At 39.9% G+C, this 14594-nt stretch overlaps 1 protein-coding gene across 1 annotated transcript in view; it reads left to right on the forward strand.

Annotated features, from left to right (window-relative positions):
- The window catches only part of adam28.2.S (ADAM metallopeptidase domain 28, gene 2 S homeolog), a 35184-nt gene that overhangs the window by 16346 nt on the left and 4244 nt on the right, over positions 1-14594 (forward strand). Inside the window, exons 8-19 of the mRNA XM_018255084.2 lie at positions 274-345; positions 806-975; positions 1388-1472; positions 1862-1995; positions 2340-2517; positions 3824-3913; positions 4467-4662; positions 5576-5678; positions 7938-8079; positions 10874-10954; positions 13141-13216; positions 13561-13654. Of these exons, the coding sequence (XP_018110573.2) occupies positions 274-345; positions 806-975; positions 1388-1472; positions 1862-1995; positions 2340-2517; positions 3824-3913; positions 4467-4662; positions 5576-5678; positions 7938-8079; positions 10874-10954; positions 13141-13216; positions 13561-13654 (1421 nt within the window). The remainder of the gene's footprint in view (positions 1-273; positions 346-805; positions 976-1387; positions 1473-1861; positions 1996-2339; positions 2518-3823; positions 3914-4466; positions 4663-5575; positions 5679-7937; positions 8080-10873; positions 10955-13140; positions 13217-13560; positions 13655-14594) is intronic.

The raw sequence follows: 14594 nt of genomic DNA on the forward strand, positions 1-14594 counted from the left end.
TTCTCTGCTGTAATCTGAGCCCAGAGCTATGAGTGAGCAGGGAGAGACTCAGGCAGAAAGTGATATCACACCAAGCTAATACTGCAGCTGCTATCCTAAACAAACAGAGATATTTTAGAGCTTTTTATTTAGGTATAGTTAAACATTCTACAGAATAAATATAGCATTCTAGCTTGCACTATTGCAGCTAATCTATTGCAACAAAGTGCCTCCGTAGCTTTCCTTTTACTTTCAGAAACAGCTCTGATCATCTATAACTGTTATTTCTTGCAGTTCAATAAATATAGCCGCAGTACTGAAAACGTTAGAAGAAGGATATTCGAAATTGTAAATTTTGTCAATGTGGTAAGTCGTTCATATAGAAATACAATGCTGATCTCACTGCTTCACAATGCTTATTTATTAGGATCTGAAATTGTATTACACTAATTATAGACAGATTTTAGATTTTTTTTCAGAAAATTTTACAATCTTGAAAAAATCTTGAAAATTGAAAACAGAAAATGCTTGTTTTTCTTTAAATTTCACAAGTTGTACCCTTTATAAAAGTATACTGTTACTAAATAACCACTTTCTTCATTTTTAACCATCATATTGGCTTTATATTAAGAATGTTGACTGCAGTGCTTACAGGGATACAGTAAAAAACTGTTTCATTTTGCATAAAAATATGTGTAATGCTAAATTGTTTAGTTTCACTTTAGGCAACAAAAAAAAAAGAAATATTCTACATAACATTTACAAATGGGATTAGCAATTCCGACTGCAACATGACTGTTCTGCCGTTCTCCTTACTTCCACACAGGTGTACAAGCAAATGAATATTTTTGTGGCTCTGACGGGAATCGAAGTCTGGGACAGAACTGATAAATTTACAGTGGTCAGCTCTGCCAATGAGGATCTGAGGATGTTCTCTGAATGGAGGAAAAATGACCTTCTGCCTAGGAAAGCACATGACAACGCTCAGTTCATCACGTAAGACTTTTAATGGCCTTTTGTCAAGATTTTCCTACCAACATGTCCTGCTCATATGCTCACTATACATTGTAGGCTAAGGTTGGGTCACCCAGGTATGTGAACTGGGCCAAAAGGAACCAACTTCCAGATTTCCTGACAATATTCCTGAGATACTGTGTAGGTGGGGGCTTGATTGTCTTATTTGACCATTGTGAAGTATTTGGCTGACCTCACGGCTCAAGATAGGAAGCCAATTCCTGACTTTGATGATGACAAATGCAATGTGATCCAACACATGTGAAATCAACCTTATATGTGCTTGTTCATCAATCACAACAAACACTGAGATTACATTATGTGTGTTTAGGAATAGGATGATATATCTTTACTATATGAATATTCTTGTCAATGACATCTACTTCTCTTGTAGGAACACTGACTTTGATGGTGCTACGGTGGGTCTGGCGTATGTTGGTACATTGTGCAGTTCCACACTTTCTACTGGTGTTATCCAGGTAACCAAATATCATTTGGAGTAATGCAATACCAGCTGCAGAGTTTGCTGCAAGTCTAACTTCCCACTGCAACCAATAAGATTTACAGTATAACTTTCTTACATGTAAACTGTTGCTTGTCATGTCTTTCATTTCTTCATTACTCAACGGAGTCTCTCTTGAAGTCTCCTGTAAATCAACTTTACTGCACTTTGCAATCTCTTGAGCCTAGAACTTTGTTTTTGCGCTTCAACTGTTGTTCATATCATCTGTCCTTTATTTCATACTCCATGTGGTCTCTCTTGAAGTCTCTTGTAACTCCTGTATCTTCATTTTCCTTCTTGCTCTCTTTCTCTCTGTCACTCCCAACTTCTCTGCCTTCTCTTATCTTTCTCTCTATTCCTTTATAGGATCACAGCCAACAGTCTATTTCTATAGGGGCCACTGTAGCACATGAGATGGGACACAATCTGGGAATGAATCATGATGAGGAACCTCACTGTACTTGCTCATCTGGGTCCTGTATAATGGAGCCTTCTCTCAGGTGGCCTCATGAATCTCTTATAAAAGACTCTCTAACTCTAATTATTTCCTCTCTGAGAATATTGTTTTCAAGTGGAGATGCACAGTAGAACAATAGACAAAATCTGTTAGGGGTGTTGGATGTTGTAGATTAATATACTGTATGGAGGCTGTTAGTTGCTTCTAACTATCCTAAAGATTATGGTGGGTGTAAGAACATACTATTTAAAATCTGTCTGCTATTACCTTTGATCTGCCCCTGCAGGTATCCATCTGCTGTGCATTTCCCCAATTTGTATTATCTGCTTCTCTGCCTCCTCTCATTTCCCAATATTGATGTTTTTGTCTCACTCATTCTTCATACAGTTTTAACACCCCACGTGAATTCAGTCTGTGCAGTCACCAGAACTACCAGGATTTTATTTTGCAAAAAATGCCACTGTGTATGACGGATAAGCCACAGAAAACAGAGATCCAGACGCCTCCTTTGTGTGGAAATAAATTCACTGAGCTGGGCGAGGAATGTGATTGTGGAACAGTTGAGGTAAATAATTGATTCCTCTCATGTACAGTTCATACCCCTGACATACCATGATAATATCAAGATCACACCAGAGGTTTACTCTAATAAAGGTAGAAGGGTAGAGGGAAATTGCGTGACTTTGTGTCACAAAACAAGGAAGTAAAAAGTGTTTTCCCCTTCCCACTCCTAATTTGCATATGCAAATTAGGATTTTGATTCAGTTCAGTATTCGGCCGAATCTTTCGCAAAGGTTTCGGGGATTGGCCAAATCCAAAATAGTGTATTTTGTGCATCCCTATTTAATAGTAATATCCAGTTCTAGGGTTGCCTATACTAAAGCCAGGGTGTAATATGGTGTCTCATGCCCTCCTGGGATACTTGTCAGAGTGACACAAACCACCTTGAAAGCGCTAGGGAACTTGCAACGCACCTTTTGTTAAACTTGGTATTATTTTATTTTCAATTACCAGCATAGTTCCATATTAACACTTCCCACACAAATTCTCTCCTTGACTCTAAACAGTCAACAGGGCCCTAGCCTCCTCCTTACTTCCCTGCTCCTTCCTAACTACAGGGTAGCTGTATTTTTTTTTACAGGTTTTCAGCAGAGGGGTTCAAGTCTCACTAGGCCCTAACTAACCTAGTCCCTCTTGCACTAACTGGGTGATGTACCTCCAGAACACTGGTCCCGCTCTCTCCTCATTGGAGCCTAAACTGCTCGGCTGTCTACCCTTCCAATAACTTTCATCACATGCAGTGAGCACCAGCAAACATACCCTACTACAATCTCACCTAACTGATCCTACTGGTTACTTCTCTGTGGTTGCCAACCTCAGGCTCCCTGGAGTCATGCACTAACCCCTACTCACTAGCCATAAAGAAAGTAGTTCCCTGTTCTTTCCCCAAATAACTTTCCTGGGGAAATCCCCTCCAAGTGCTACAGAGGAAAATCTGATCTAGAACCTCCTAAGGGTATCCCCTACCATCTAGTACAGTCATCTAGTGACTGTAAATGAAATCACATTATTTACATAAAATAAACTACTTCTACTCCTAACAAGGGTCCAAAGTTATCTGAATTAATCCTGCCCCATAAATGTTTCGTATAACATAGGAGGTGCCCCTAATAATATCAAGATTATGTGTCAGAGGTGTCTGTGCAACTGCCAAACAAGATTATGACCTTGTCAGGATCTCGGTTCTAACGGGGCTGGTCTGTGTCAATGTTAGAATCTCACTTTAAAATGAGTCAGGCAAATATTTGGACGCGTCCCAAAAAAGGTACCTGGGTATGTTCACACAACAAGATTTTTTTTTTGAATTGCAGGAATGCACTAATCCATGCTGTGATGCTTTCACCTGCAAACTGAAGTCTGAGGCTCAGTGTGCTGAGGGGCAATGCTGCAGCAAATGTCAGGTAGGGGTGTGATTTTTCATGTATTATCTGTTTGCCATGCGCAATAAATCATGGACCCCAAACCACTGCTCCAGCCCTCCCTAAGGGGAAACTCTCACAGTCTGGAAACCAGTGCTGTAGCTTGTTCATGGTCTTATTTTACTTACAATGCTACTGCCCTTTGTAAAACCCATAGCTTATCCAGATGGAATTGTACCATACGTCTCTGATAGTAGAGGAACTCTCTGAAACCAAATGTTATATGACTGAAGCCCAAGCATTTTATGGTTAGAGTTTTCCTAAGTCTTCTTATGCTGAGGGGTTTGTTTGAGGGACAGGCATTTATTTATGGTAAGAATCATAAAGAAACATAATTCCCAAATTAAAACGAAAAACTGGGCCAACTTTTGGTTATGCGTATGGACAGGCTGCTTTGTGCTTATATCTCATGCTGAAGATTCTCAGAAATGCCTCGTGTAACGGACAGTTGCCGTGTCACATGTAAGGTGTGCTCGGTCACATAGTAGCCAAACCATATCAATGACCCATTGCACTCTTTGTTTTCCTTGGGCAGTGGACGAAAGCAGGGACGGTGTGCAGAGACAGCAAAGGTGATTGTGACCTGACAGAAATGTGTGATGGCCAGTCGGCTGAATGTCCCTCTGACCGCTTCCGAGTCAATGGCTTCCCCTGTATAAATGGAGAAGGATACTGCTATAATGGAATATGTCCAACTCTGCAGGGCATGTGCTCTGTACTCTGGGGACCAGGTAAGTGTCACACACTATTAACTAACTATTGTCCCCTGAAGACACCTATTATTGTTCTTTACTTATACAATACTATGATACAATATTCACTGCCTGCCCCAGAGGAGCTAACAATATCATTTTCCCATCCCAAGTCACAAAAGTCACTGGGTTTAGGTTCATTAGAAGCCAGTTAGGAAAACGTTATATTTTTTTTATCCTAATGTATACTGTGCCAGCTGTAATTGTAACTACAAGCGTGGGACCTGTAATCCAGAATGTGATCGATTCTGGATCTTTTCGGGAATCTTTATACCTTAAATCTACTAGAAAATCATGTAAACATTAAATAAACCCAATAGGCTGGTTTTGCTTCCAATACGGATTAATTATATCTTAGTTGGGATCAAGTACAAGGTTCTTTTTTTATTATTACAGAACAAAAGTAAATAATTTTTTTAAAATTTGGATTATATGGATAAAATGGAGTCTGTGGAAGACGGCCTTTATGTAATTCAGAGCTTTCTAAATAACGGGTTTCTGGATAATTGATCCCATGCCTGTCTATCTATAAACACTCTATGCTGGTTCCTGTTTATTAATTTAGAAGGAAATAATAAATAGGAGTGTCTTCTGCCACTCCGTGACTCATGCATCTGAATGACTGGTAAGTTAGGGGCAGCGGGAATTGCCTTCCCTCTCCCACCACCATCCAAAAAAATGCAGTTGATTGCTGCCTGGTTTTGGACCACTGCTTTCTACTACGTAAGTGACGTGTTTGGCCTTTTAAGAAGGGAAAATTAGGGCCCATTTACAAAGACAATGTAATGTGCAAGATTCAGATACAAATCATCATGTTTTCCAATCCACAATGCTCCCTGGAGTAAAACAGTTTTATTAATATTATTATTCTTTATTTTTTTGTACTTTTAAGATTCAGTTGTTGCAGACGATTCATGCTTTAATTACAATCTGAGGGGCCTTAGCTATGCATTCTGCCTGGATTCCCGGGGCAACAATATCCCATGCAAGCCAAGGTAGGTAAATACCATGTAGCCGGATGCAGTAATGTAGCTTCAGATGATCAAGCTTAGCTGGTCTATACTCTATAAGCTGAAAATTCAGTGTCACAACATATTTTGGTGTGTTCATTAAAAAATCATATAAGGCTGAAGACAGGATGGTGGATTTATAGCCATGTGGCCAAGGCCAAATTTCAGAGTGCACTGCCCTAGGTACATGACATTCTAGAAGTCATGCAACAGAATTCAGTGTGCAAAGTGCAAAATAAACGCCACAATCAACCTTTTTTGCACTTTGTACACTTGTAAGGGAGTGCACCGAGTAATGGTGTGAATGTTACTCTACTTGAATGTGAATGTGAGTGATGTGAAGAAAATATGTTAATGTTATAAATCTGTGGTTTCAACAAAAGTAATGGGAATAATTGTAATGTATTAAAAAGGTCACTAGGTGGCAATAGAGTTAAGGTAATGTAAATGTAGCTGTAGTTTACATCCCAGCCACTAGACGGGGATAGAGTGCAAAGGGTATATAAGGGGAGGACACACCCAGGACGGGTTCTTTGTTTGCTGGACATCAGGTGGACAGGTACAGGTAGAGAGTGGGTCTCCTATTAAGAAGTACTAGGTATTTCAGATAGACAAGAAAGCTTCGTTCATTTTCGACCTTGACAAAGCTGCAATGCGAAACGCGCGTCAGCGTTTTTCTGCTTTTACTAATTTAAAAACCATAGACAGTAATTTTTTAACTTGAAAGAGATCTGCAAACAATACTTTAGAGGGGGTGGTTCTAAACCTTTTAGCCTGCTGCTCATATTTATTCTTACTATTTATTTCCACTACAATTCTCAAGAGGCCGTGGATTTGTAGATTAGAATAGCTCTCTATAAGATTAGGCTTTAATGTTAAAATTTGAGACCACAGTCCTGGTTACTCTGCCTCCTTCCTCTTTGTGGTGTCCCAGGGATAGAAATCAATAGGTAGTAGTTTTTGGGACAACTCCACCTACCTTTCTTTAATTGTGGAATTAATTCATTAAATTTTAGTTAATTAATTACGGAACTTGATTGTACCACGAAAGGAGTATAGAACCTTTTCTATTTTTTAAAATTGTGGACAGTTTCCGATTAACTATTTAATCAAATTCAATTTATTGGGACTAATTCATTTTTGCACTGCACTTTAAAACATAGCAAATAATTTATTTAAAGTTGATATTGATCGATGGTATCATTTTGCTATATATAAAGAATTCTCCAAATCCTAACCTTTGATTGAGCCGTATTTATAATTGATGGGAGTGACCTGTTTGGGAATCTGATTGGCCAGGGTTCTTTTTTCTCTTCTTACCCATATTGCTACACAAATTATACTGACTAAGGTCAGACCTTTGCCACAATCTAAAGGATAAAATAACTTTAAATCTTACTAAGGGTGTCTGTTGTTGCTTTTTTGATAAAGACAAGAAAGCTAGCATGGGTGGCCCAGACCCCAACAAGGAGGTAGAGGCCTAGAGGCTGTGGTTACGCCAGAGACAGGGTAGAACTGATAGTTGTAGGAGCAGTGGGACCCCAATGGACCCCTCCTGTCCCACCTTCTTTGCTACTTCATTAGAGTGTTGAGAATGCATCAAGCCAGTAACAGAGATGATCTGTATGCCGCCCACCAGGCCCGGACTGGCAATCTGTGGGTTCTGGCAAATGCCAGAGGGGCTGCTATAAGGTGCCATAGAAAGTCAGTATTTAGTGGGCTGGTGGGGGCTGTTTGGGCCTCTATGTGGGCTGAATGGGCCTCTGTGTACCTGAAATACCAGGGCCTATTTTAATTCTCAGTCCGGACCTGCCGCCCACCCCAGCCTTTAGCAAGTGTATGGGGGAGGAGAAGTCTTTAGGGATCATATACATTGCATTCTGCTTTTACAGAACAGCCACATGCCTCTGTGCTCTGTTTTGGAGTGCAGATACTTGCAGCTAGCCCTTTAAAACAACACCACCTGCTTTGGTCAGTTCTCTATACAAGACGTGTAAGCACAGGGCATAGGCACTTTTCAGAAGGACAAATTAGGTAGTGGCAGGAGGCCTGTCCTTACAGCCTGCCCTATAGAAGAGGGTATGTAACCGGTGCCATTTAGTACTATTTAGCCACAGATACTGAGATAAGGATGATTTGGCTGATGGTTTTCCTCCTGTCTTCAGCTTGCAAATAAATATAATCGTACTGTGCTCATGGCATAACGGAAGATAATATAACAATAATAACTTTTCATTCCTACAGGGATATCAAGTGTGGGACGTTACACTGCTCTGGAGGCTCCGAAAGACCCATTTCAGGTGGTTATTACACTATCGGAGAATGCAAAACTACATGGAGTCCAACATTTATAGCTCTGAATGGGACAAAGTGCGGTGAGAACATGGTGAGTGGCTGAAATACTAAAGTGTCTTGGAAAGGTTCCAAAAAACACATGCAAAGCGAGTCATAACATCATAAAGCCTATGTAGTAAACTGGGGTATTTCTTGGTTTAACATAGCAAACATAGGATCGAATAATCAAAACTTAAAGGAAAACTATACCCCCAAAATGAATACTTAAGCAACAGATAGTTTACATCATATTAAGTGGCTTATTAAAAAATCTTACCAAATTGGAATGTATATTTAATTAAATATTGCCCTTTTGCATCTTTTTCATTGAGCCGCCATTTTGTTATGTCTGTGTGCTGCCTCAGAGATCACCTGACCAGAAATACTGCAGCTCTAACTGTAACAGGAAGAAGTGTGGAAGCAAAAGACAGAATCTCTCTGTTCATCGTCTCATGTGACCTAACATGTTTGGTTTTTTGTGTTCACCGTGAATCGTAGGATCCCAGGGGGTGGCCCTTACTTTTTAAAATGGCAATTCCCATTTATGATTACCCAATGGCACATACTACTAGAAAAGTATATTATTATGAAAATGGTTTATTTACATGAAGCAGGGTTTTACATATGAGCTGTTTTTTGCAATATCTTTTTATAGAGACCTACATTGTTTGGGGGTTATAGTTTTCCTTTATCATACATCTTACTACATTAAATATGGATTTTTATGGGGTTTTCTTTTGCAAACATTTGTTCCTTTGAAGCTATTCTATTTTTTTTTTTAAAGGTAAAGTTTTATTATTTCAAATATATAAAATATAAATACACAGCATAACAAACCACTCATAATTTGTATGTGACATTTAGCATAGTATGCAGTTCATTGTCCAGAGTAGTTAACATAAAATTAACATCATTAAAAAAAAAAAGAAACATTTTTGTTTTTTAAAGCAGAATTTTCCGGTCAGTTAAATAGTTAGTATTGCCTGGTAATTTGTATACTTAATAAAACAGTCTATCAGTTTTCTATGTGTTGTTGTATCAGCCTTCTTCTTTTGGGGACCTTTTTTCATGGGGTATTTCCTAAGTTAGGCTATGGTACTTTATGCTACAAAATTCGGCGTAGCCGGATGCTTTAAGGAAATTATTGTTCTATGTGAATGCTTGGGTCATCCAGATCACACCAGTGACACCCGACCTTGTCAAATTTGGTGTTAGAACCTCTGTTTTGGTAGGTTAACTTATATAGGGGAACTCTTTTATTGACCAACTCCCTCCAGCCCTTTACTGTGGGAGGTGCTGTATCCATCCAGTGCATAGCAACAGTGTTTTTTGCATAGAAAATCAGTATTTTAAAAACAGTTTTAAGGTGTCTCTGTGGAATGGTGTCATCTACTACCCCCAGGAGACAAGTTGCTGGTGCCACCACTCGGGGGAAGGCTAAGTTAGTTGCAAGAAATTCTATTACTGCTGACCAATAGCGGAGTATTTGAGGACAGGACCAGATCATGTGGAAGAAGCCCACCACGGGTGTGCCACATCTTGGCCAGGAGTCAATAAGGACTCGAGCTATTTGGCGTAGTTTCATAGAAGTTATATATAGGTGGTGGAGAGTTTTATATTGGACTAGGCTGTCCTTTATTGGACTGAGAACAGTATAACAAGCCTCGGTTGCCTCTTCCCAATTTTCTAAAGTAAGTTTGGGTCTACCACTATACTTCTGCTGCTCGGAATGGTTTGGGACCTATAAGTGTAAAGGTGGCCATAGACACACAGATCCTATCGTACGAATCGAGGATTCGTACGATTTTCGGATCGTGTGTGGCGTGTGCCGACATCTTTCATCCGGCGGAGATCGGTCGTTGGGTCGATCAGGCAGGTTTAATTTTGACCTGACCGATCTCACCGGCGCCCACGGCACATCGTACGGCCGAACAATCAGATTACCCCCGACATAGCCATGTTTATTTATGGCATATTGGGGAAAGATCCGCTCTTTTGGCGATGTGGCCAAACGAGCGGATCTTTGCATCTATGGCCACCTTAAGGTTTTGATAGATCTTAGATGTCAGTTTGACTGAGGTGGGGGAGTGAAGTATTTCCTCTATTGTGAGGTGGGTCAGCTGAGGAGAAAGAGAGTCAAATTGGGCCTGGATTGCATGTCTCAGCTGGAGATATTTATAGAAGGGAAGGTGTAGTTTCTGAGTATTCTCCTTGATTTTTGGATAAATCGAAAAAATCCAGGAGGTCCCCCAAGTACTGGATGTTATTTTTAAGCCAGAAAACAAAATCTTGCATGAAATGCCCCATAGGGGTAAGTAGACTTAAGTTAGACTTAAGCCTTGTGTGGTAGGGAGCGGTGAGACATCTCTGGGGTCATGGTACGAATAATTGTGTAGGCCCTCTAGGGATGCCAAGATTGCTGCCTGAAGGGTTGTGTTGGGGTTGCAAGGATTAGGGGTAAAGCACCAGTGTAGGTAGTGGATTTGCAATGCTAGGTAGTAGAATCAAAATTGGGGGAGTGCCAGGTCCCCTTCTGTTAGCCCTCTGAAGTTATTCTTGGTTGTTTTGCTTATTTTATAATTATTCAAAAAACTAGTCAAACAAAGGCAGGTGAGATCCTATTATTGCTCACGTCAGTAAATTAACTAAAGCCCTATGGGCCCTCCTCTACTCGCACTACATGTCTTACACCCTTCCGTTGTTTAAATAGAGCCGTGGTATCTGCCAAGGGGGAGGCAGGCCGAGCCCTCAGCTTCCCTAGTAGTTCAGCCAATGACTGAGATGGCATGTGAAAAACAGGGAAATAATGTTTTAATTTAAAAATATTTTTGTCCCTCTTTATCCAGGTCTGCTACAGAGGAGAATGTACAAGCACTGAATCAGCTTTTGGGTCATCAGACTGTGATTCCAAGTGTCCAAAAAATATGGTAAGACCAGTGGCCTGGCTATGTTACTGGCCTAGCAAATACAAAGGGGGTTACTTATCAAAGATCGAATTTCGAAGTCATGTGAATTTTTTTTTTTAAAATCTTATGTACTCACAACTCAATGGGAGGCTATTTATGAAAAAAACTTGAACGTCTAACATTCGATCGAATAGGAATGACCCGAAAATTCTAATCGCATTTAAATTTAGTTTTCCTCCGGAAAAAAACTTGAATGTCAGGAAATCTATTTAACATCTTCATCTTCAAAGGACCTCTGCCATTGACTTTTACATGAACCTGGCAGGTTGTAGGTGGCGAAGTATCGAATTAGAACTGTTTCCAGGGTTGAGTTGTGATAAATCTCACATAAAAAGCACTGTGCTTTATGGCCATTTCAAGGAGAAGGAAAGGTCTTTAAACTTGGGGGTGTCAAAAGGTAAGCACCCCCAAGTGATTGCATGAACTTACCTAAAACGCCGGGCCGGTGCTCCTATCAAAGGAAAACTGCACCGGCCAGAGATTCTTCCAGCAAGCCCCACAGAACGAGTGTCTTCTGGCTTCTTCTTACTCGATGATGCGCATGCGCAGTGGTGCGAAAAGCCAAACTCTAATGAAAGTCGCCAATGTTGTTCTACTGTGCACACGTCTGCCCCAGGAAATTTGAAGAAAGAAAAAGAAGAAAGACAATCGCTCCATGGTGCACGCTGGAAAAATCCCAGGCAGGTGCAGTTTTCTTCTGATCACTGGCCTGGGGTATCAGGTGAAATCACTTGGGGGTGCCTAACTTTTTTAACTAACCCCCAAGTTAAAAGACCTTTCCTTCTCTTTAAAAACATTTTAACATTATAAATACTACTAGGATTGTTGTGCTATCAACACTGATACACTGTATTGTCTTATTATAGAGAAAATACAAATCAGTCCCAAAGAAAGTATTGTACAGGTATGGGATCCGTTATCCGGAAACCCATTAGCCAGAAAGTTCCTCAATACAGAATGACCATCTTCCATATACTCCATTTTATCCAAATAATAAAAAAATATAAAAATCAAACTAAGATCCAAACTAAGATATAATTAATCCTTATTGAAAGCAAAACCAGTCTATTGAGTTTATTTAATGTTTACATGATTTTCTAGTAGACGTAATGTATGAAGATCCAAATTATGGAAAGATCCATTATCTGGAAAACTTCAGGTCCCGAGCATTCTGGATAAGAGGTCCCATACCTGTATAGGGAGCTACAGGAGCGGTGTTCATGTATTTTAGAGGTTTCTGGATAATATATAGCCTGTAATATAGGAATCATAGGGGCAAGGACGAAGCGCCTAACGCTAGCGTTAATTCGTTAGCGTAGTGCATTTTCGTTAATTCGACGATTCACTAACGGACACTGGCGTAAATTCGCTAGTGTTACTTCGCACCCTTACACCTGACGAATTTGCGCAATGGACGTAACTACGCAAATTCACTGACGCGCGCATTTTTCTGAACGCTACCTTTTACGCTAGACTTCCTTCGCCACCTCAGACCAGGCGAAGTGCAATAGAGTAGATAGGGATTGCTTCAAAAAAAGTTTACATTTTTTCAAAGTCCCAAAAAACACAGGCGTTTTTTCTTTTTTTATGGGTGATAGGATGAAAAAGATCGAAAAAATTTTTGGGGCTACCCTCCTTCCCCCCTACATTTCCTAACTCATGGCACCTTAACTATACAGTGGGCACATGTGTAGGGCAAAATAAAAAATGTATTTGATGTTTTGAAGGTTTCCCAGGCTTGTGTAGTGCTGCTACGTATACTTCCATTGTAAATTTGGCGCCATATGCAAATTAAGCATCGCTAGCGTAACTTCGCTTTGCCTGGCGAATTAACGCTAGTGCAACTTCGCAACCTTTTGTTTCCCCTGAGCGGAACTTCGGATTTTAGTGAATTTGCGTAGCGCTGGCGAAAATTCACCTGGTGAAGTGCGGCGAAGTGCGGCGAAGCAGACGCTGGTGCAGCTACAAATCTTAGTGAATTTGCCCCATAGTCTCTCTGTCCATAGAGCAAGCCCACTTCTTTGTAAGATTCTGAATTTGATAGGAGTTGCACACTACAGAGTTTTAAGAGACATTCTAATATATCTGTGTTTTTTTTTTTTTTTGTCCATATTGTACTTTAATGGTTGCCACTTGTTCTCCTACAGGTCTGTGACCATGAGAATCAGTGTCAGTGTGAGAAAGGCTGGGCCCCTCCAGACTGTTCAACAAACACATCAACAAGTAAGTTGGTTAGGGGAAAAAACAAAATGTATAAAACTCCCAATACCCCAACTGCCTTCATCTGTCCATAGGTTGTATGGTCCAACAAGAGCTGGACAGCAGCACAGTAGACATCACTTACAGACATGCTCATAATATATATATATGTATGTTGTGTAGTTCCATATAAAGGAACTTTCCTAGCCAATGACTCTAAGGTTAGAATAACAAATGGTATTTCTGTATTTAGACACATCCATGACGAGTAACTGCTATGAACAGGGATCTCATGGTTTTGCTTAAAAGTTTTAAACCAGAACCATGTCCAAAACAAATTGCTCCAATGTTCCCATGTCTCTTTGCAGATAGGATCATTATTGCGGTGGTCGCTCTCTGCGTGGCCATTATTTTCATCCTGTTGGTCGTATGGTTCAAATGGTCCAAACACCGAAAACAGAGGTACGAGGAGAAATATACTTAAGAAGGGAGACTGGAGAGAGAAGGGTTAGCGATAGACAGAGTGGGAAAAATTAATAGTTGCATAAAATCAGTTGAAATGGGTCATAGACACCAGGAAGGTGAGAAATAATAAAATGATAAGCAAGGGCTTGAGCCCCTGTATATTGTCATTGCAAAAAGAACATATAACAGCAACAGAGTGTCTGGCAAATGTTTATAGCACTTGTTGTCGTGGGGAAGGTGTGTAGCTGGGACTGCAGTAGAGAGGGCTGCAAGATTTAAGTCTAGGGGCTTCTGAGAGCAACACTTATTTTTTCATATTTTAGCAGGTCCTCCACTCACAGAAATGAAATGTCTTTGTCACATTGGCACTCACAGTGTCTACTGCACTGTCCAAATGAAGGGGGTTCCCAAACAGTAGCCTCAGGATTTCTAATAACATTGTTTGTTGCAGTACAGGTATGGGATCCGTTATCCAGAAACCGTTATCCAGAAAGCTCAGAATTACGGAAAGTCCATCTCTCATAGACTCCATTATAATCAAATAATTAAGATTTTAAAAAATGATTTCCTTTTTCCTTGTAGTAATGAAACAGTACATTGTACTTCTTCCCAATTAAGATATAATTAATCCTTATTGGAGGCAAAACAATCCTATTGGGTTTAATTAATGTTTAATAGCTGTTTTAGTAGACTTAGAGGGTTATTTACTAAACTCCGAATGCAAAAATCACAAAAAAAACGTTTTTTTTTTATTATTTTGTTTTCTAGCAAGATTCAGAGTTTTCGGGTGAAATATCCGAAAAAAAGAAAAACGTGATAAATCCGAAAAAATCCTGAAAATCAGATGAAAAATCAAAAAACAAATCCTGAAAATCTGATTTTTCACAATTTTTTCCCGCAAACAAAATTTTCAGGAAAGTGTTTAATAAATAAGCCC

This window comes from Xenopus laevis, chromosome 3S, assembly GCF_017654675.1.
Source record: "Xenopus laevis strain J_2021 chromosome 3S, Xenopus_laevis_v10.1, whole genome shotgun sequence".
Lineage (NCBI taxonomy): Eukaryota > Metazoa > Chordata > Amphibia > Anura > Pipidae > Xenopus > Xenopus laevis.